Genomic DNA, 23,240 nt, shown 5'->3' on the forward strand with positions numbered 1-23,240 from the left:
AAATGATAGAGACTGAACACCTGTCTATATAATTTTGTTGTAAAGTTATTTATTCATGTATTTCTTAACCATCTTACTAACCTTCTTTTACTATCTGTTCTCAGGCTGCAGAATGATGTGTGATTTCGTTTAAGATATGTTGCAGTGGTTTAAATCGATCACACAGTTATTTTGAACCCAGCTTTGCTCTTTTGTGTCTCCTGACCATGGGCCTACCTGTCATGTATGGTATTTCTGTTGCTTTAGGGTGCCCACAAGCAATACATTTGGTGCAGTGCATCTTGGAAATTTGGAAAGCACATGAAAGCGAAATTCTGCTTTAGGCTACCAGTCTTTATCACCTTTGGCCTGTATCTAAATCTACCAAAACCATATATTTTCTATATCTACACATCATGATCTTTCTATTGCTGGGAGCCAGGCCACCTTCTCCTTGATTTACCCAGCTGAAACAATGTGCTGAATGAGAAGTGTGTCATTTGCAGCATTTTTCTGTTAAAACATGATGGTGTCGGCGGGCGTTGCTAGGCTGAAGACCTGCAAAGATATATCTCTGCTGAGCTCCACAACCACGTCACAACCGTTTTGTGATGCTTTCAGAGTTGGCATGAAACCCAAATTGTCAGCAGAGAAACTTTAAAAACAGGAATCAATGGTGGTATCACTAAAAATGTGTTTTAAGCCCACACCAGCCTGCAACACCAACTGGCTTGTCCAGCGTGCGTAAGGTCTGCAAATCTAAAATGGCCACCGTGATGAGTCATCCAGCCAAAATGTATGATTCAGTCAGAGGAGCCCTACATTGGCAACTCCTGAGGTCAGATGGGAACTTTTAACCCAGTGAGCAGGTGGGTCAGGAAGGAGAAGCAATCTGCATGCCAGATGTGGGAGGACATGGATAGGGGCCACTACGGAGGGCCCTCTGGAGCAGCCGCCTGGTGGGAGATGGAGCAAGAAGGGAGAGCGGTACCCATCCCAACTTCACCATAGCCTGATTCTGGTGCATGACCAGACTGCGGGCCCACAAACCAGAGAATAGCGAGGTCTGCCCCAGCAATCCTCAGAACCTGAAATGGAGATGCAACTGCAAGTGGGTCAGCAGGGAACTCAGCTGGCAAGCTGGAGGGAGAAAGCAACATTTGAGATCCCCTATCGTAGGACGTTCAAAATTGCAGCCAGGTGGGGGAATGATTTTCTATAAGACAGCCACTCGACAAGGGTGACAGCCGCTGCTGAACATTACCCCATGGGGCTCTTTCCATTGGCCTTGGAGGGAGCACCTACTAGCGGCCACACCAGCGTTGCACTCCCTAGTGGTTTTCAGTATGGATAGGATACTCGTGGGTGTGAAGGCCACTGCTGTGACTTAGTGTGGGGAGCAGCAGCGCTGGTTGGACATTGCTGTTTGGTAGAAATCTCAACTATGACTGGTTACTACAGCACTGGAGGGATCACACTAGCCTGAAACCCATCCAGTGACTTGTTGAAGCTCCTTCCTAGCGACGGCAGCGGGGCGTGTGTCTCCTCCAGTGCCTACACTCATTTAGTGACAACCAAAATATCAGGCAGAAACCAAAGGCAACCTTAGAACCACTTTCACAATGGCTGGAAACAGGGTGAAATCTGCTCCTGTTAAGGACTTGTTGAAACCTAACAAAGGGGATGACCCCCGGCCCAGCTCTCACCGGGTGACTCCAGCAGCAAAAGGCTCCACAAATCAGTGGATTTCCAGGTGACATTCAAACACTCCTCCAAAAGTTCATAAAAGATCTTACCTCCATATGCCAAGACCTCTCGGCTGAATGTGTTGAATTAGACCACTCACTTCAAAAAGCAGAAAGACACCTCTATCTGGTGGGGGAGGGCTCTTTTGCAGAACAAGCTCATGGACAAGAGGAATAGGCAATAAGACTTAATGCCCCCCAACGGGAACATCCAGTAAGGATGGAAATAAATGGTGCTGTGGTGTGAAATATACATAATTTGAACCTTAATTTGACAAACACTGCAGAGTGGATTTTCACTAAATCACAAAAAGCAGTCTTCCTGTAGATTGGTGTGCACTCTGCATTCCTGTTTATACAGGGGCCTTTGCAATTTGATAAGTCGTAATTATCAAAATTCTGGGGAAATTATGCATATATACACAAATTGCAAATACGTCATTTAGCACTATGTTTTCGTGCACAATGCATTTTTGTGTCAGTTGTTGACAACGCCTGTCCAGTGAAAAAATTGCCTGAAAAATTCAAGTGGCGCGTGCAACAGCTTGGCGGCTGATTTTCTTACCTTTCTTGCAACTGTTACAAAGTTTGAAGATTTCAGCATATCACTAGAGACTATTAAATCCGTTTTCTATCTTGGATTTTCTTTTAGAAGGGATATATTTTGTATCACCCACAAAGTTTATCAGCCTAGAAATAACTATGTGGCTAAAATAGTCATTTATGTCGCACCAGTAGATGATTTTTAGTGTAAAAGCATAAGTGCATATATTATATGTGGATTTGTACCAAAGCTTGGCTCCTTTAATGAAAACTCAGGATTAGAAGCCTTGTGTCTTGCTCAGTGTAATAGTTTAGTAGTAGTGATCATTGAACACCATGTTTTTTGTTTTTTTTTTTACAAATGAATCTGACATTTCACTATTACTTATTAATATTATTATTATTTAGTGCCTTCAAAAACAAATTCAGATCAGCAAACCGATTCGAAGGATGGAGTAATAGTGTCCTCTTGTGGTGATGGCTGGATCAGGTACCACAAGAAGTGTTTCAATATCTCTGTTGTTGAAGGAAACTGGACCACGGCCAATGACTACTGCACTTCTCTTCATTCTTCCCTGGCTGTCATTGAAGACCAAGATGATCTGGTAAGAGCTGTAAAAATCCAGCAATCTCACTGTCCGCTGTGACCCCCCTTTTTCTGATAACCCTGCATACTGATGCACCCTTGTTTCATACTCTCTGGGCGACCTGAAAAACCAGTGATGGCCGATAAATATTGCTCCACTCTTCCAACACCTGCATCGTTGTTGGTTCTGGCTGTAAAAAGCATGCACTGGCCCCAGATTGTATGCAGCCTTTAAGACTCTTCACTGACATCAATCTTGTGCAAGTACACGTAACATATCACATACAAATGTTCTTTTTGTTGTTATACTAGTGACATATAACCTACGATATTTCATACTAGGGTTATAGAACAAACTGAAAAAGTGATACACAATTAAAAAATATATTAAGTTGGGGTGTACTAGGAAAATAGAGGATTCTGACGGGTGTATGAAACTTGTTTTTGTGGAAGATAATGTTCAGCTCCAGAAAATAAGAACTTATATTTTAAGCGTGTCACCATTTCCCTTGTGATTTTTTAATTTAATTGTGGGTTTATATAGCGCTAGAATCGACTCCCAGAGGAGTATCTCCGCGCTTCGACCGCTGGGGAACCCGTCCTGGCTCACCCTGAGAGATGGTCCCTGATGGGTATCTCTAAGGTGTGACCAAGCATCCCCGGCGGTCTGGGGGGGCCGTTGTGAAGATGAGGCAAGCTAATGCCCAGAGTTGCCGAGTGTGGTCCCTGACTAGAGTAGGCACCGAGGCGAGAATTATCGAGTCTGCTGACCCTGGTCCACGACCCTGCCGCGTCGGGAATCGAACCCTGGTTCCGGGCCGTCCTCTGCTTACGGGTCTGCCGCCTCTAACCAGTGAGCCGCACTTCTTCACTACATTGCGGGTTTCACTCTTTGTTCTGGGATAAAAAAAAGAGCCCAAAAGAAGGTCTAATGATCTTGGTATCTGTCAGCCTAGTCATAGCTAATCAGACTGACTCCCAAGTTAGAAATTATATCCAGCTGCTGCGAATTTCTCATCAACTCTGGAATTTAGACATACCCAATGCTTATTTCCCACCTAGGCATTCATCCGATTGTTGTGCACAACTTCAGGCACTGGATAAATGCATTAGTACGCTTCGCTTCGACTCCTTGCCACAACGGAGACCCAGTCAGCCTGGACTCTAGCATCTCATCATTTTGGTGTGTGGGGTCTTTCAAACCAGACCCGATGCCTCACTATTGGATCTCTAAGTTCTTCAAGAAGTTGCAGGAAGCATCTTGGTTCACCTGGCTGTTCCATTATTTAGTAAATCGAAGAGCGGATCCAAATCATCACCTTTATTTTAAGGAACAAACTGTGCCCCTTGGATGGATGTATACCTTTTGATTATCTTGCTCAACGCACCTGTTGCACTGGGAATTGGGAGTCTGATCAATTTATATACTAGTAAATCTGGAAACTGGGACAAGTTAACAAAAAAACGTTTCATTCAAGTGGTCACAAGCATGTAAGAGAAGTTTGAAGAAGACCAAGCAAGCCATTGAAACTGCCGCTGAAATGGCCTATTTCAATCCAAACTTTCAGACAGAGGTTGTTTTTGATGCTAGCCCAGTCGGGTTAGGCACGGGCCTTTACAGCACAGTGAACGCCAAAATACACAAAGGCATATAGTGGCATATGCCAGTAGATCTTTGTCCCAGACAAAACATGCTTAAACAACCTGAGAAATTTTAGCTGTGGTATGGGCGTGTGAACATTTCAATGTATTCCTGTGAGGAAAGCCTTTTTACACTTGTAACTGATCATCAAGCTTTACTAACTATCTTTGACAACCCAAAAGCCAAGATGCCTCCTCACATTGAACGGTGGGGACTACGATTACAAGAATACAGTTTTACCATTGTGCATCATCCAGCGAAGGATCACAACCATGCTGACAATTTTTCCAGAGTGCCTATTCAAGGTCAGTGTACTCCATCCAAGATGGCTGAAGCCTACATTAATTTCATTGTAAAATCAAATACACCAGCTGCTATATCTTTAGCCCAGATCATCACTGCTTTAAGTCATGATAGTGACTGGCTAAAGTTGAAAGATATAATTACACATCCAATGCAAGAAAACTAATACAAAACTCACCTGCCATTTCCTAGAACAAAACCATATGGACACTGAGTTGAGATGGATGGTTCTGGAGGTGATGAAGAAACACAAAACCGACATGACCAAACCCTTACATGTCGGAGAACAGAGGTGGGCTTACCGCCTCAGAACATGGGAAACAGGTCTCAACGATGAGATCCCTTGGTTGCAGATGGCACGCTAAAAAAAAACCTTTTTTACAGCTATGGGAACATCACACAGTCTACAAGGATCTTTCTGTCTATGTTACTAGAGACACCGTTGTCAGCTGTATCGGTGTACAATGTTTATAATAGTAACTTCGTACATTTACCTATGGCATAATGAGTCCCCATGACATAAGGTAAACCATCTAGTTCGTTGTGTAGAACTAGTAGGAGTTCTGGTTTACATACCACTGACCGTTAGACCTGTGCGAATATGGTACGACACAACCCCATCTTAACTAAACTCCTGTTTTAACATATAGCACATTGGGTTATTATAACAATAGTTAACCATGTTCTGCAGTATAGAACAATTGGAAGCCTCTCTCCCAACACACCACTGAGTGGCCCTTTCTTGCAATTGTGATATCCTTCACTTTTAAATCTTCGCAAGATCTTATTAACATTGATCCACTGCTGATAATGACAGTCACTTCCCCTCTGTTCGATAGCCAGTACATTAACATTATAGAAATCACTGAATGTTTGGTGCTCACGTGACTAAAGACATCCTCAGGCTATAGGCTGAGCCGCTCTGTTTCATTTCTTAGGTGCACCCTCCCAGTCAACCCACGTGGTCTTTTCCACGGCTGGGTTCCGCATGACGGATGGCCAAGCCCTCGCAAGAGAAGTTATGGCTCTTCCGCCCAGTAGAACCCACGTGGGGACCACCCTGCCCCCGCCCAGCAGATCGCGTCCTAATTTGCAGTTATAGGACACACCCGTGATAAGGCGCCTCACTGCCTCACTGATTGCAAGGCTCGTAGGGACACCGGAACCTTGCGAATTAGGTATGCAACAGCTTTTCAACCCGGCTGGGAGCAGGTCAGGCTTTTCCACAGACACATGTATCAGTGCGTTTTGGGACACCTGGAAAGCACTTATTTAATTATACAACCAATTAGATCGACCCGCCCACTTTTGAGCACTTTAAAGACCACGCTCTCAACTCAGTCATTTAACGTCAGGGAGGTGAGAGGCACATGCATAGGTGCACCTACGGGAGTCGTGCCTTGACGTAGTAAGTGGATGACTGAAACGAATGCCTGGGAAAAGAGCACTTTTGGGCTCTTTTTGTTGTGCAAAAGAAATCTTAACTTTATGTTTGCAACTTTCTGTGTTTTTATCCTTTTTCCATCTAGTGTTTGACTACAGATGTCTACTCTTTTCCCTCCTCCCATGGTACAATTCGTTTCATGTCCTAGGGTAAGATAAATTAAGCTTCCAAGTAATATGACTCTTGATTGTGCACAGATGAACGTCACGTGTTACACATTTAGGCACTCACTATTAATGAATTGTGCATGTGGTAGGTTGACAAATTTGCTAGGTGACTTCTTAGGGGCCTTAGTGTATTTTGATAATTTAATTTGTTTTCTAGGTCTCAAAGTGAGCCTCTTTCTTAGTGGAGTGTGACACAGGTCACCCCACCCAGTGGCTTCTTATCACCACAAGGTTAGTAATAACGGAGCCCTACATTTCACTTTACGCTTAGGTCATGATGAATGCCATGAACCCTTTAGGACCACACAGCAGAAACATGTTGACCGCACCTACAACAGTGAGGGGACAGTAATTTTCCTATTGCACCGTTCACTTGTTTTTAATACCATATAGTTGCCTGTCACATTAAAATTAATTGGGTAACTATAAAGGTTTTTAAATCTTACTCACTCTCCAAGGGCCCCCACTTAGTTTAGAAGTGCATCCCTGTCGTCAGGTGTATGCCCGCCCACCACCAAACAGAGTTTCTGGAGGGCGAGGACTAGTAAATGATGAAGCATGACACCAGGTGGTGTGTGAGACCAGTCCGTCACATTTTGTGAGATGCCCACATCCACAAACTAAGTACCCTTCACTGAGGTCACTATTCTGGGAGCGGCCCCATTTTATGTTGCGCATTCTGTGTTGGAGGCTGGCCTGCTCCTAGTGCCCTGCTCCTCTAGTTCTCTCCCCCAGGAGCCCCTGGGGATAGTGTGATTACAGCATTACACATTGTTCATGGAGCTGATGCACTTGACCTCTCTAGCCAGTAAAGGTGAAGATTAAAAATACAAAAACATTAAAGATGAACTGTCCATGACTTGGGAAGGAGTTATACTGGGAGGGTCGAGAATACTGATTCCAGAGAGTCTGCAACAGAAACAATTGAAGGCACTCACGAAGGACAACACAGTATTGTTGCCACCAAAGAGCTCTCCAAGACCAAGTTTGGTTCCCATATTTTGATGAGCGGGTTGAAAAGGAACTCAAGGTCTGTCAATACAAATATTACACAACATATTCTTAACATGTTAGAACTCCATAAGCATGTGTGGGAGAGAACAGCTATCGATTTGTTTGGTCCACTTGATAATTAACCTAATCTGATGGTAATTGTGGATGTGTACTCCTGTTTTCCATTAATGAAAGACCTCTCATCCACAACTGATGAGTGAGTCACTGAGAGGTGAGATGGCATCTTTATGACATGGGGTGTTCCAGTCATTTTGAAGTCTGCTAATTGCACATCTTTTAACAGTCAATAATTCACGGATTTCCTTGACCATCTGAATATAAAGCATTAGAAGAGTACATCTTTATGGCCGCAGGCCAACTGACTTGTTAAGTGTTTTATGACCAGAGACCCAGTTTAAAAACTATATTGAATTCCACCCTACAAGCCTATTGTTCAACACCTCACTCTACCACAGACCTGTGACTTTTATGTTTGGGAGAGCAATGACAATAGAGATACCTCAATGGACCAACAAAAGAGAAGGAAATGAGAACACAACTCGTACGTAGGATTTGGTTAACAAGCAGAAAATGAAAGCCTATGCAGACAAGCGGCGACATGCAAATAGCATTAAGTTTAAGCGAGATCTATTGATTGATCAACAAATGCAAAAAAGGAAATCTGATGCTCCATATGATGGTTAACCTTTCCACATAGTGTCCACCAAGGGACACATGATGACTACCCAGCACCCTGGAAAGTCTGATACTAGAGACTCTTCTCACTTTCGCCATCTGATTCATCGGTCTTCTGATCGAGATGGTGAAGAAAGACTGAACCTGAAAATTATTGCTGTTACCTCTTCACCTTCTTTGGAATCTCTGAAACTGAAGATGACCGCTTCCAGTAACCAGATTGGGTGGAATAAATAAAGTGCCAAGAAAGTGGATTGAAGAGATGTAATTGTACATATACACTGATTTGTATTTGTTTTTAATTAGATTTAACTTGCGTGTTTTATGACGGAACCCTTTTGGCTAATAACAGACTCCATAGAGCTGACACATAGGTGTCCAGGTGGGATGCAATGAAAGCTTGCTTTAGAATGTTGAGTACACCGTTACACACAAATGAATAAAGATGTGTAATATTAAGCTCTGTGTGTGGCTTAGTCATTGTCAGGTACCCAGGCTGGGGAGGACGCTACACGACATTCTAGTATCCAAACCCAATGTTTACATGTATTAACAGTCATTGTCGAATCTTGTTATGAATTTACTGAAGAAAGATTCAATTGCTATTCATAGACTAAAGCAACATAAGGCCCCGGGTCCTGATGGGGTACCAGATGACATCTTTCGACCTCATCTTTACGTCTTGGTACTCCTTTAACGACCGCCTATAATGCAATTTGAATTTAGGAGAAGTTTACAGCTTCATGGAGGGCAGCAATTATCATACGTCTCAAAAGAAAAGACCACAGAATAGTCCAGCCAATCATCATGCCATTTTTCCGCTTGAAAGAATTGGCAAGATCTGCGCTAAACTGTTACTCACCTGTCTCGAAGATTGGGTCACGTACAATGAGATCATCACCGCTTCACAAGCAGGCTTCAGAAAAGGCCAAGGCAAAATTGAACAAGCAATGCAGTTTGACATCCTTGGTCTCAAATGCACCTGAATAAAGAACTCAAGGCTGTAAATGACATTTATGGATCTTTAAATGTCCGTTAGCTTTGTCGAATGGCATCTGCTATATAAGATTTTATCTCTCCTGGGATGCCTTGAGAAATTGGTGACCACTATCGGACTCTTTTATAAGATAAAATTGTAATTCGTTAGACATGGCTCAAGAGGAGAAATCAACACCGCTTTGCAATAAATTTAGGGGTCAGACAGGGCTGCATTCTGACTCCAGCCTTGCTTTATATTTTCATCAATGGTGTCGGTAAATATATGCATGACCTAAACCTTGATCAGTGCAATGCCATCAACCTTTTCTACAGTGAAAAAATAAAGATTGGCGGTGCTTATGTCACCATCAAGTCTGCTTCTCCACTTAGATTCACCCCTTTTAGAATCCCACAAGGATCATCTTTCAAAGCCATGTCTGTCACAGATCTCGTCCAACATACTCAACTCCATCAAAGTTACTTACTATGAAGATGATGTTTTACTCTCATCTTTCATCAAAGTTCATTCCTGTGATTCTCTCCCACCCCTACTCACCACTGACAACTCCCTCACTCAATGCATCTTTCCAGAAGCTCTTAATACAAGCCCAACTCTCCCTCTAATGTCCCAAGGAAACCTACATTATACCTGATGACCTTGCCAACTACTAGCCCATCACCAACTACCCTTCATTGGCATAATCATTGGAAAAAGACTACGGTGAACTACAAGATCACATCAGTGCTGTCTATCTAAATGACTATAAATCTGGATTTAGATCCCACTGCAGGACAGAGACCCTTAACTTACTAGTCATAGACGGTGCCCTCTTGACCACAGATGAAGATTGTAGGAAGCTGGCTATGTATATACTATACCAAAGTGAGGTATAGTGTGCACAGAGCCCAGTGGGAGGCAGAGGTTCAAGTAGATATCACCTTACTCTCTATTTGAGGTAGTGTGGGTGAACAGTAAGGCCTTATCAGAGGGGCGTGCTAAGCATTTATTGTACACACTCAGGCAAGAAATGATATCACACACTCCAGGACTGAACTCTTGACCAATTTGTTTGGTATAAAGATATGTAAGTTGTATTTATTTTCTAGAACCAAGCCAAGCCTGGTACAGGTAAGTGGATTTATACTTTGCAGTAAACATTACAGTTGAATGCAGTTGTATACACTTGAATTTGGTTACAGATTATTCATTTGTAATGCAACAATTGAAAATACTGTACATATACTTTGTAAATACTTTCATAGTGTTGGCTATATTGGGTTACTTTTCTTACACAGTGTAGTATACCTGGATACTACACTGGGACATTTCCAATATGAAAGTAAGTAAAAGCAGGTTTGATAATAGACACAGCTATATATGTTTTTATAGAATTTCAAACTCTACACTTCTAAACTTTTTCACATGAAAACTGTCAATGTTATCCTACGGGAGGAAATGGAGTTATCGGTTAACAGGTAAGTACTTTGTTTTGGGAGTTAGTTTTCTGTGGTTAGGCTTCCGGGTCTCTCAGGGTCAAGGATGCACTCTTAAAGCACCCTCAGCGGCACTAGGGTGGCCGGGTGCAGAGTGCTGAGACCCAATGTTATCCAGTAGGGGAATAGGGTGCCTCAGGTTGGTGTCTGCTCACGAGCAGGCCACAAGGTTGTGGAAGCAAAGCTCCTGGACTTAAGCTCAGGGCAAATGGGGTTTCAAGTTAGCACCCAAGGTACACCCACAGCGGCACTGGGGCATCCCAGTGCAGGGTACTTGTTAGACTTGGCATCTTTTGGCATGTTTCCCCAGACTTTTTGCTTTCTGACCTCCTAGTTGTGGTGGCTTATTGTATCTGTGCACTTTCTCACTGCTGTTCAGTGTTAAAGTGCAACTGCTCCTGTTGCAAATTGTTATTATGGTTTGTTGTTTCCATGATTGGCTGAGTTGATTTACTAGTCAGTCCCTAGTACAGTGCACCGTGGGTGCCCAGGGCCTGTAAATCAAATGCTGCTTGTGGGCTTGTAGCACGGGTTGTGCCACCCACCCAAGCAGCCTGTAAATATAACTCTGGCCTGCCATTGCACCGCATCACTCCGCACCGCCCTGATCTCACCGACGCCGCTGGATGGCCCTCACCCTGCCGCAGCCTGCAAAGCAACCTGAAGGCACCGCACGCCGCACCAGTGCACTTTGCACCACAGCACCCGACACTGGCGTTCCAGACTTCAACCGCGAGGAGTTCGTTGGTGAGAAAATCCGGTGCCCACGGGAGACAGTCTTTTCTGTGAAGGCAGGACAGGTCCTCCGGGTTCTCAGGGGTTGCTGGCTGCAGAACATGCCGGGATTCCTCTGGAGCAGGTTCGAGGTGGGGACAGGCTGGTAGGGCTGGGGCCAACTCAAAAGGTGTCTAACTTTTCTTAGTTCAGCACAGTTTCTTCCGTCTTTCTTCTTCTCTATTCTTGTTTGAGTAGGCAAGGCTCGGGGTTGCCCCTAACTACTAAATTTAGGGGCATTACAGGTAGGTACAGGTTGGGACCAATGGGTCTCTTCCCTGCGGTGGGCACACCCCCTATCATGCCACCCTCCAGTGGGAGGGGGCATAAGCCTCTCTCTGATTGGCTGGGTCCCCCCATCTTCAAGATGGCGAAGACTGAGAGTTGTGCTTCACCTCGCCTCCCCCACCCGAGGAGTGTAGTTGGCAAGGAGGGCACACATCTCCTCTTAACTTGTTTTTCCCGCAGATTCTCCCACCCAAAGTGTGGGTCTGAACTAGTGGGGGCTAGTTGCTAGGAGCAGCAAATGGCTGGGGTTGCTCACAAAGGCGGCAATCCTTTAAACCTTTCCCTTCGTTCCTGGGGGAGGGAAGCTTGGCACCTCGTCCCAGGATGTGCAGTGTTTCAGGACCATGAGAGTGGCAGGCTATCGACCCAGGGGTCCAGAAACATGTCATGTGGTGGCAGCTGGCGAGCAGCCACTCAGCCAGGACACTAACCTTAGGTCGTTTTTCAGGGGACTTCTATAAGATGCCCGCTGAGTGCATTTTAATAAATAAAATCCCACACTGGCATCAGTATGGGTTTAATGTGCTGATATGTTTCCCAGTTTTCAGTAAGGCCATTATGGTGCTGGGGAGTTCGTAATTACAAACTCTCAGCACCATATACTCTTTATGGCATTACTGCACTTACAATGTCTAAGAATTGACTTACACACTGTAGGGGTACAGGGCCCATGCACCTGTATGTCACCCAGGTAGAGGGGTGGCTTACCTAGGCCAGGGCAGTGGATTGTAGGCATGGCACACAGGAATGTGTGCCATGTTGACTCTTCACTTTGTTCCGCACCAAAACGTGCAGCCTGCAATGGCAGTGTGTTTGTGTAAAGGTACGGGCCTCTGAGGGTGACACAATAAGTGCTGCAGCCCTTAGAGGCCTTACCTGGTTACAGTGCCCTTAGTACCTATGGTACCTTTTACAAGGGACTAACATGTTGCCTGAGAGTGCCAATTGGGGTTTGCAACAGTATAGTTTAGGGAAAGAACATAGGCTCGGGGTACCGGTTTAGCAGGAACCCAGGGCACAATCAGACAAAGTACATCAACGGTTTGGCAAAAAGTTGGGGCAACCATGCACAAAGGGGAACTTTCTTACAAAGATGACTCCTGATATTGCGGGACCTCTGAGCTCTTGAAACCTTATCCACACCCAGAGTCTTGTTGTAGATAAATTGCAGACCAACACAAGTTACTTATGAAGGAAACGTGGCTATATTTGGTAGAAAGCAGAACAACGTCATAACCTCCAGCCAGCCAGACACCAACTGTCTCGTCTGGAACACATCAGCCGAGTCAGCTTAGAATGTCACACAGACATTCTGAATGGGACTTAAAGGGGACACGAACAATACATATAAAGAAGATACAATGTACAACACACCTCCTTCCCTTAGGGAGACATGTTGATCAAACTCTAACATATGTAATCACTTAAATAAAGAGGAAGCCTATGAAGACGTGAGCATCTGGAACTACGAGAAACAGAATGATCTTGAGCAACCTCACTTTGTTCATTGGTGCGAGCGGTAACAAGATTATCAACATTAACAACATTATCATGACCATCAGCATCACCACCACCCTCCTCCTGCGATTAGAATAATTTGAAAGTAAAGGAACACACGCTTCCACAGGAGAGGAAAACATATACCCATTGTTCTGCAAGGGAATGCACTTCTTCCCACTCGAATCAGTCACTCAAAGGAGGAACAGAACGCCAACCTCTGATAAAGAGCCACTTTCCGCACATTCCATTTCTCACCATTCTCCAACAAAACATAGTCTTGAAACACTTTCTTAATGCGGAAAGGACCTCTAAATTTGGCAAGACCTCTAGTTACTCTACCTGACTTAACCTTCACCAAATCACCAATAGCGAACTTACCCGCTTTGAAACTAGAAGATGAGGGAATATCATCTCCCGACTGTTGATTTTTAAGCCAGGAAGGAATAAGTTTCGTGCCTGCACGCCTCCCGCGCATAAGCTCAAAAGGACTCTTTTCATCTTTCCCATGGGCAGTGGTGCGATACGCCCACACCATCTCTTGAACAACCTCATTAGAGAAAGAATTGGATGCACAAGACATTTGTATTATGCCTTTAACCACCCTGTTGACCCTTTCACACAAGCCATTACCTTGTGGATTGTACAGAGTGGTGCGGTGATGGGAAATTCCACAACTGAATAAAAACAAACTCATCTTATTGGACGTGAGTTGTGTGCCATTATCCGTTATAAGTACAGATGGAAAACCCTCATCCTTTTGAGGAAAAAAATTGTACAATCCGTCGTAATCTCCTTCACAAATTCAACCACTAGCCACTTTGAAAATACATCTATGGCTACAATTGCAAAGCGACAAGACATAGGCAACTCGTCCATGGGACCAATAAAATCAAGCCAGACACTATTCTGTGGACTCAATGCGAGAAACATTATGGTTGCCAGCAACCTTTAACCTTTTCTCCCCCTCCCTACAAGTACGGCAATCTTCAACCCATGAAGCCGTTTGTGAGTCAATACCTGGCCACCAGAAATCAGCCTGGATCCTACGCTGAGTAAAGGTCTGACCCAGGTGCCCCTCATGAGCCAGGCTCAATAATAATAATTATGTCTCAAGTCAAAAGGAGGAATAAACCTATCGCCTCTTAAAAGTACTACATCACCATACAATGAAAGCTCATCTAAAATCTTTATGAAAGGGCGTACGGAAGGTGTAACACAACTCTCCCTTTTTGCACCTAGTTTAACCATCTCAATAACTTCCTTCAGCACTAAATCCTTACTCATAGCCAGACACCACTCTTTCTTGGAAAAAGTACCACCAGATAATTGCACAACATCATCAATATAAGCAACAGTACTCACATCCTGGCACTCAAGATCCTCAAAATCAATGCTAGCATCAGCCATGGGAAGACGAGAAAGACAATCAGCCTGCACATTGCGCCAACCCGGGACAAATGAGATGTCATATTGATACTCCTGGAGCTTAGAAGCAAGCCTCGCCAACCTAGGAGAACCCTTACCGGTACCTCCAGGAGACAATACACTCAACAAAGGCTTGTGGTCAGTTCTCAACTGAAACTTTGTCCCCCACAAATAGGATCTAAAATAATGTACACCCCATGCAGCAGCCAACGCCTCTTTCTCTATGACCGAGTAATTCTTCTCACACACCGTGAGTGAACGAGAAGCAAAGGCAACTGTCCTTTCTCCCTGCCCACACCTTTGCAAAAGGACAGCCCCCAGGCCCAGACAACTAGCATCAACCATCAGAATTGACAAACGCTTACTATCGAAAGGTGCCAAGACACCCGCCTCACACAACTCTTTCTTGATGGCATTAAAGCAACTAGAGTGAGTATCCTCCCACACAAACCTCACTCCCTTCTTAAGCAAAACCCTCAACACAGCTGTCTTGTCTGAAATTTTTTAAACAAATTTAGCATAAAACTCAATTAGTCCCACGAAGGAACGCAATTGATCCTTATTGGAAGGACATGGAGCCAACTGTATCGCTTCCAAAAGATTCTTCTTCGGTCTAACGCCCTCTGAAGATATTTCGTAGTCTACCTTTTGTACCAGAAACAAACACTTGTCCTTCCGCAGAGTCAAACCTGCCTCCCCAATCCTATTCAACACAAACTTCAAAATTTGATTATGCTCAGCAAAAGTGTCACCAAAAATCAAAATGTCGTCCTGAAAGAACACAACTTTTCTCACACCCTTGGACAATTCCGTGACCATTCTCTGAAAATCACTGGCCACTGATATCAACCCAAAGGGAAGCTTGGTGAATTGAAACGTGCCTTCACTTGTTATAAAAGCCGTTAAATGTTTCGACTCCTCATGCAGACAAACCTGGTGGTAAGCACTCTTCAAGTCCAGCTTGCTAAAGAACTTTGCGCCATTCAAAGTTGACACCAACTCCCCAATATTGGGAAGCGGAAACACATCTGCAACAACACACTTGTTCAATGAACGCAGGTCCACACAGAAACAATTTTTTTAATCTGATTTCTGGGTGATGACCACTGGAGAAATCCATGGCGACGCTTCAACAGGCTCAATAATTCCACCCTGTAACATTTAATCCAAAACCGCTCTCACTTCATCCTTGACAGCAATAGGTGTTCTCCGTACTTTATGTTGAACCGGTGTGAAATTGTTCTTGATCAGAATTTTGTGGACATACCCTTTTAATAGACCCAACTCTTCCCTGAACACTCTCTCCTCACCTTTGATTATATCATCAACAGAATACTCATCAACCACCATGACTTGTACAGCAGCCCTGGGATTGACCATGAAGTTGAGATCGTATTGGTGGATCCATCTCAAGATAGGTGGGCCATCTACAGCGACATATACTCTACCATGAATAGACCTTTTTTAAATACAATATCAGAGTCCAGACACCCTATCAAGTCAATAGTATGTCCCTGGTAGCTTGTGGGACAAATATCAACATCATTCAAAGATACATCACCCCACACACTCACAAACATATCCTCAGGTATGATGGTGTACCTCGATCCGGTATCTACCATGAGACTAACAGTGTGACCATCAATGACAAATTCGGCTGTGGGCCTGTTTTCTCTAAATTCATTAAAGGTGACAGCATCAGGAAATGAATCTTCAACAACCAAAATCTTATTTCTGTCCCTCTTAACATCAGCAGTTCCCTCATCGACCACAGCAACCTTTGTCTTTAACTTGTTACGACACATTCTTGAAAAGTGGCCAATCTTTCCACAACTGAGGCACTCTTTGTTGTTTGTGTAACAGAATCTCGCCTCGGACGTATGAGCATTACTCCCACATCTCATACACAACATTTTACCCTGCGTTCTATTATTAAAAGTTTTCTTTTGTACATTCTTGCTTTTACTCTTAACAAACGCCACACTTTCCTCGTCAAGATGAGTATCCTCATCCAACACCCGCTCAGACACTGCTGAAATCTGACTCTGAGTGTTACATTTTTGTAATTCCCGCATGCACCTCTCGGATTCCTCCACTACTTTCGCTAAGTCAATTGCTAACTTCAGTGGGGGATTCTTGGCTGCCCATAATCTCTCCTGGATTTTTCTATTGTTGCATTGGATGATGAGTTGATCTTGTATTAACTCATCAGTCATCTGCCCAAAATTACACTTGACAGACAACTCACGAAGGCGTCCAACAAAATCATCTATAGACTCATCTCCTCTTTGCTTGTTGATGTAGAACTTATACCTATTCATGACTAAGTTCTCTTCATTAGCGAACCTAATTTACAGTCTCATAACAGCTTCCTTGTATTCATCAACTGAAGATTGTCCAGATTGCAGCGCTTGGGGAAGGTACTGAAAAACTCTCTGACCCTCCTTCCCCAAAGCACTTAGCAATAAAGCCTTTTTACGCTTAGCCGAGAAATCTTGACCATCTAACGCTTCGATATAATTATCAAACATTTTTATCCAGTCTTCCCACTAGATAGATGGCGTACCCGGCTCACTTAAAAATTGTGGCGGCAGCGCTACAACCACCTGTTGAGCCATCATAAGAAACACAAAATCAAAAACAGACAATATCACTCGGAAGATAACACAGTCCAGATGCAGAGTGATTGCGTAGTTGAAAAAGTAAACTGGTACGTGACACGAGTGTTATCCAACCATCAGAATGTGAAGAACAATAAACAAAACTAATTTCAACGGCTCGACCAAGCAGTTGACAGGAAGTGATGAAGATGATGAGCAAAGTCACTGTAAACTTACTGATCTAAGAATCTCCATCAAGATGAGCGTGTCATCGTAAACATGCTCACATCCAATTCCAATGCGGCCACGAAGAGGAAATCTCCGTGTGAAGAACCACACAGGAAACGGCAGCACTACTCGCGCTTGTGCACTCAAATCCTGGAAGTGCAAGACGTGTGAATGCATAGGAGCGTAGACACTGACACGTCCTAAGCAGACGCGAGAAGAACACTGCATACGCTAAGGTACTTTCCTGAGATAGTGCTTCACAGCCGACACGTACGTCGTGAAGCTGCACAGAATCCTCTCGCGGAACACTCACGTGAGCAAGCTCGAGCTTACTCCAGCCCTCCAATAGTCTTCACAAATATATTGAGATAAAGATCCACCCAAAATATCTTTCCTTCGGTAGTGGGCACAGGAGGACGTCACGCGATGAGTTCGTTTTCTTGGAGGTAGGCTCACGTTGTTCACCACGTTGTTCACTTCCCCTCTTTAAGAAACCTTCTGCTGATCCCTCACTTCTCTCTAATTATCGCCCCATTTCCCTCCTTCCAGCCCTAGCTAAGGTGTGCGAGAAGGTGGCCTTTAAACAACCGGAGAGATTTGTGGAGTCCACAGGAGCCTTACATCCGGCTCAATCCGGATTCAGAACAGCATTCAGCACTGAAACTGCTCTTGTGGAAATTTCGGAGGCTATTAGGGAGTGTCTGGATGCAGGCGGCAGGGCGGCTCTGATTTTACTCGACCTCTCTGCCGCCTTCGATACGGTACCCCACCTCCAGCTCCTCTCCCGCCTGTCTGACATCGGTATTAATGGCACGGCCTGGGAATGGGTTAGATCCTTTTTGGATAACCGCTCCCAACAGGTGTGGATGCCCCCTTTCTCTTCATCAGATACCATGGTAGCCACAGGTGTCCCTCCAGGGTCTACCTTGAGCCCCCTTTTGTTAGATGTCTACCTTACCCCCTGATCGGTCTGGCGGAGAAGCTGGGTGCCAAAATTATGGCTTATGCTGACGACACCCAGCTTCTCTTTACCTGGAAGGGGGATGATCTGCAAACGGAGGTGGCCCATCGCTGCTTGTCAGCGGTCTTTTCATGGCTGGCCCAGGCCAGCCTGAAATGTAATGAAGAGAAATCTGAGGTGCTCCTCTATGGTCATTTTCCACCTGCCTTTAGGGAGTCTCTCTGGCCTCCCGGATTTCCTTGCCCCTCAGGAGATTGCGGTGTAGCAAAAAACCTGGGAATTTGGTTTGGGGGCGACTTAGGCTTCCATGAACAAATCATGCGTCTGTCAGGGGTGTGCTTTGGCACACTGAAAGCCCTGAGAAGATTTTTTCCCTTGCTTCACCGCGCTGCCAGGGAGACGGTGGTCAGGGCACTAGTACTGGCACGCCTGGATTATGCCAATGCCCTTTACCTTGGCATTCCAGGGTACCGTCTGGGAAAATTACAGGTCATCCAGAGCGCGGCAGTTAGGCTTGTATTTAACATCCCCAGATGCCTAAGCATGCGCAAGCAGCTGAGCAATCTGCACTGGTTACCTGTTGCCCAGCGTGTGCATTTTAAAGCACTTACTATGACTCACAAGGCACTTCACGGTCAGGGCCCTGCCTATATCAGTTCCAGGCTCTCCCTCTACACTCCCAATCGTCCTTTGCGTTCAGCTATGCAGAGACGGCTGGTGATCCCTAGATTTCGGAGAGCTCGTCTGGGGGGGATGTCCTTTACAGTCAAGGCCTCCACTCTCTGGAATGCGCTCCCTGATGATCTCCGGCATATCAAGGAACTGTCTACATTTTAAAAAAGGCTAAAAACTCATCTGTTTAAACAGTCCATTTAGTCCCTCCTGCCTCCCATGTTTACTGTTTCCCCTACGCGCCAGGACACTCTCGAGTAGCAGTGCGCGATATATAAATACCTTTATAACATATAACTTCCGTAATTTCAGATGTAGAAGTGTCAGTCTCATCTGACCCGCTGCCAGTAGTTCCAAGTCACCAAAAATGTTGTAGATAAATTGCAGACCGACACAAGTTACTTATGCAGGAAACGTGGCTTTATTTGGTAGAAAGCAGAACAACGTCCTAACCTCCAGGCAGCCATATACCAACTGTCTTGTCTGGAACACATCAGCCGAGTCAGCTTAGAATGTCACACCGACATTCTGAATGGGACTTAAAGGGGACATGAACAATACATATAAAGAAGATACAATGTACAACAAGTCTCAAGTGGGATTCACTGGCAGTGTCTTTCACTCCTACATTTCAAATTCACGCCAGTGTATTCAAATGGGTACCTCCAAGTCCCAAAAGATTCCCATCACTTGTGAAGTCCTCCCGGTATTCTATGCTTTCTCTGGTCTTCTTTATTCTCCAGATGGAGCGCTATTCACAGATAACAGCGTAAACTTACTAATATGCCAGTTATACAGAACTGTACCAGAAATCCTCCGCTGCTCAAAGAAACCAAAGGCTTCAAACACCTCAGATCTGGATGTCGAGTGCCTACTTGTATCACAACCCACCCAAAACAGAATTCCTCCTATTTGCCAAAAACAACAAGCAAGAAATAGCGCAAATCTGGCTAAATGAGATGAACCAAGACATCTTTACACCCCAACTTTCATCGAATGCCAAGTCACTTGGATTAAACATGGACACGAACCTCCCTCTCAGGAAAACATTACCAAGAAAAAAACAAACAAAGTGAAACATTTTCTTACAGAAAGCAACTTCAAAACTAATGTTCAAGCCCTTGTACTCTCGTAACTGGAAGGTGGTAACACCCTGCTCTGTGTCCTCCCAGACTCTACATTGGCAACCCTTAAGGATTGATGGCCGGAAGAATTATGATCACATCACCCTTATCCTAAAGAAACTCTAGTGGCTCCTCTTGCTGGACCGCATCATATTCAAAGTCAGCTGCAGCGTTTACAAAGCAATCATGCCCAGCACTCCTGTTTTTCTTGTAGATAAGCTTGCCAGCTCTAGTGCGTTTAGGAATATTCACAACCAGGGCACCACTAGGCTGCAGACCAATAAATGTTAGGAAGAGAAACAATGCAGCCATGCTCTGGAACAACATTCCTGTATCCATAAGGATGGCCACTGTGCTGCTGCAGATTAGGAAAGAGTTGAAGACTCGCTCCTTTACAGAACCACAATGCCTAAACTGGCCGCAAACCAGCTACCACTCCTAGTACACAGTGACGGTATGCTTGCTAGCCCTCGAAAATCATAAATATGTTACTAAACCTGCAGGTCTAGTGACTTAAATAATCTACTGGTCCTAATTATAATGCTCTTGATCCATAAACTGGTTTCAAATTATGTGATCCTGGGCAATTGTTTTAATTCAGTGAGATGCCATTTTCTTCTTCATCACATATGAAAGGACTTTCAAGTCTGCTGTACAAAAGAACTTTCGTTTAATTTAATAGACTAAACATTTGCTCCATACATAATTCGAATCTTTTCATTTAATTTCAGTTCATTATTTGCATCATACTTCTGAATTGCAAGAAAATCTTCTTTCGTAATTCCTGATATATTTTGAAATACTTGTACTATTCATTTACAAGCTATTTAAATGTTGTGTTTGAAAACACTGAAATCTTGGTCCTTTGTTTTGACAATGATTGTCAGACGGCTCACTTGATTAAAACCTCTAACTGTTTAAACGTCTGTTAGAAATGGGGTTACCAATTCTACGAGGGGTAGCATGGAGCAGAGCGGGCAGGCCAAGCTTCAGAGGACATGTGTAAAGCATCCACGCAGTACTCACAGACGACACACCAGGCACACCACAAAAGAGACACGACACCGCTTCTGGTTGGAAAAAGAATAAGTGTTGTTGTGTTTTACCTTTGCAGGTTGGAGATAATATAATAGCAGTAATCACAAAGCAATGAATGCAAAGGGGGTTATTTGCATGGGAAAGGGGCAGAAATAAAAGGTTAAGTCTGTGAGTCCATAGCTGAAATAAAAACGTGTTATCATTGGCATGAAACCTTAGGAGAATACGTGAGGGAAAGAAATACTAATGCTGAAGCCCAAGGTCAATAACGCAGGGCAAACTCAGGCCTTAATCCTTGGCCTCACCTAGAAGCAAGCTGTAAGGGTGAAATAAGACATTAGGCAGGAACACAACCAGACTTGCGTTAGCACCTCGTGCAAAAAGAACCTCACGCACCTAGCATCAACACCTGGCATAGGGCGTAGCAGGCCTAAAACATGGGGCATGAAACCTTTAGCAAGATATTCAGCATACCATAAACATTAGGCGCAAGACCATCACTTTAGCATAGCATTTTCATAGGCAACAACTTTGATATCAAGCCTAGGCAGGCATCATGAGGCAGAAACACCTGCGAATAAATTTCATAGCCTGACTTGCACCCCAGGCATAAAATGGTAACAGGGAGCCACTATTGACTTAAAACCCTCACTAGCCAGGGGTCAACCTTGTCTCCTACGACAGCCAACCAGCACTTAATTTGAGCACTGGACCAGTTCAGGGGGACCCTCAGTCACTACCTCCCCTGGGCCAGGGCCTCCTCGGCTTAACGGGGGCTAACGGGGCCCAACAACAGTTCTCAGCAGGGGCAGGGCGCCTCCGTCGCAGCAAAGTACAAGTCCCGGGGGCGGCAGTTCACCACGGAATTCTGGCACTGGGGTTTGAGCACCGACAGTATTCCCCGATACACCCGCCAGCACAGTCTGTTTGAGCACCACACTCACAGGGCTCTGGGCAATGTCTCCACGCTTCTGCTCCTCGCTCCGGGCTTCCTGGGCAGTAGGGTGGGAGGCAGGCACCGACAATGTGCCTCGAGGCCTCACCAGACAGACTCAGACACTGCTCCCAGAGAGGAGGTGGGGTAGGCTCCTGCCCTATTTACAAGGCTGAGAGGCGGCGGGATCTAGCACGGTAGTGCTTAGGAACACAAAAGCAGCCTCTTCCAGCTGTGCAGCGCTAGCCACCACACAGCGCTTCTCCTCAGCCCAGCTCCTCATACAGCGCTTCTAGATCACAGCGCTTAGCAGGCAGCACTTATCCAGGGCCTGGCAGCCCTTCCAATAGTCCAGTGCTTGGTTGAAGCGGCGCTTTGCAGTCACACACAGCAGGCAGTACAGTTCAGGCAGTTTAAGACCACCCAGGGCTTCTGCAGCACAGCGCTTCCACGATTATAGCGCTTAGCAGGCACTCAGCAATTCAGTTCTTTAACAGGCCAGCGCTTCCCAGATTATAGCTATTGGCAGGCAATCAGCAGGGCAGTCTTGGTCACAGCGCTCTTGGGACACAAGCAGTCTTCTGCAGGCCAGCACTTCCAAGCACACAGCGCAAGGGGGCGGACAGTCCCAGCAGCAAGCCCCGAGGTAACACTCCTCACCTCCTGGGGGGGTCCAAGATGATCCTTCCCTTCTGGGTGCTTCTTTGCGCAGTGCTTGCATAGCACAGGGTCCCGGCAGCTCCAGGGACCTAGGGGGCCCTCCTTCCTCAGGGGCCCGGGGGACAGAGCAGTAGGCACTACTGGGCCTGGTCAGCAGGTAGTGGGGGCATCATCAAAGCAGGGTGGTAGGCTTTCACCATCCCCACTGCAGCGTGGCCCTCCTCCCACACGGCAGCCTGAACACCTGAAGTGGGGCTTCACAAGCCCTGGGGACATTAGGGGGGTCCTAGATGGGTGCAGGGCCCAGCACACAGGCCCATGTGGCAGTATCCCCTTGCAGCAGGTCCCCTCACATTCCTGTCCCAGCTCTGTCTCAGCACCTGACAACTCTACTGCTCTACCTATACCAGAAAGGCTGGAAGCTTCTAGAAGGTCCCTCCAAATGCTGGGATTGCTGGGTACCAGA

The 23,240-nt window shown here is 45.2% G+C and overlaps 1 protein-coding gene across 1 annotated transcript in view; it reads left to right on the forward strand.

Annotated features, from left to right (window-relative positions):
- LOC147700935 (C-type lectin domain family 2 member B-like) overlaps positions 1-23,240 on the forward strand; it is a 73,562-nt gene that overhangs the window by 4,650 nt on the left and 45,672 nt on the right. The window contains exon 3 of the mRNA XM_086929777.1: positions 2,676-2,872. Within this exon, the coding sequence (XP_086785903.1) occupies positions 2,676-2,872 (197 nt within the window). The remainder of the gene's footprint in view (positions 1-2,675; positions 2,873-23,240) is intronic.

Source organism: Lissotriton vulgaris, chromosome 7 (assembly GCF_964263255.1).
Source record: "Lissotriton vulgaris chromosome 7, aLisVul1.2, whole genome shotgun sequence".
NCBI classification, from domain to species: Eukaryota; Metazoa; Chordata; class Amphibia; order Caudata; family Salamandridae; genus Lissotriton; species Lissotriton vulgaris.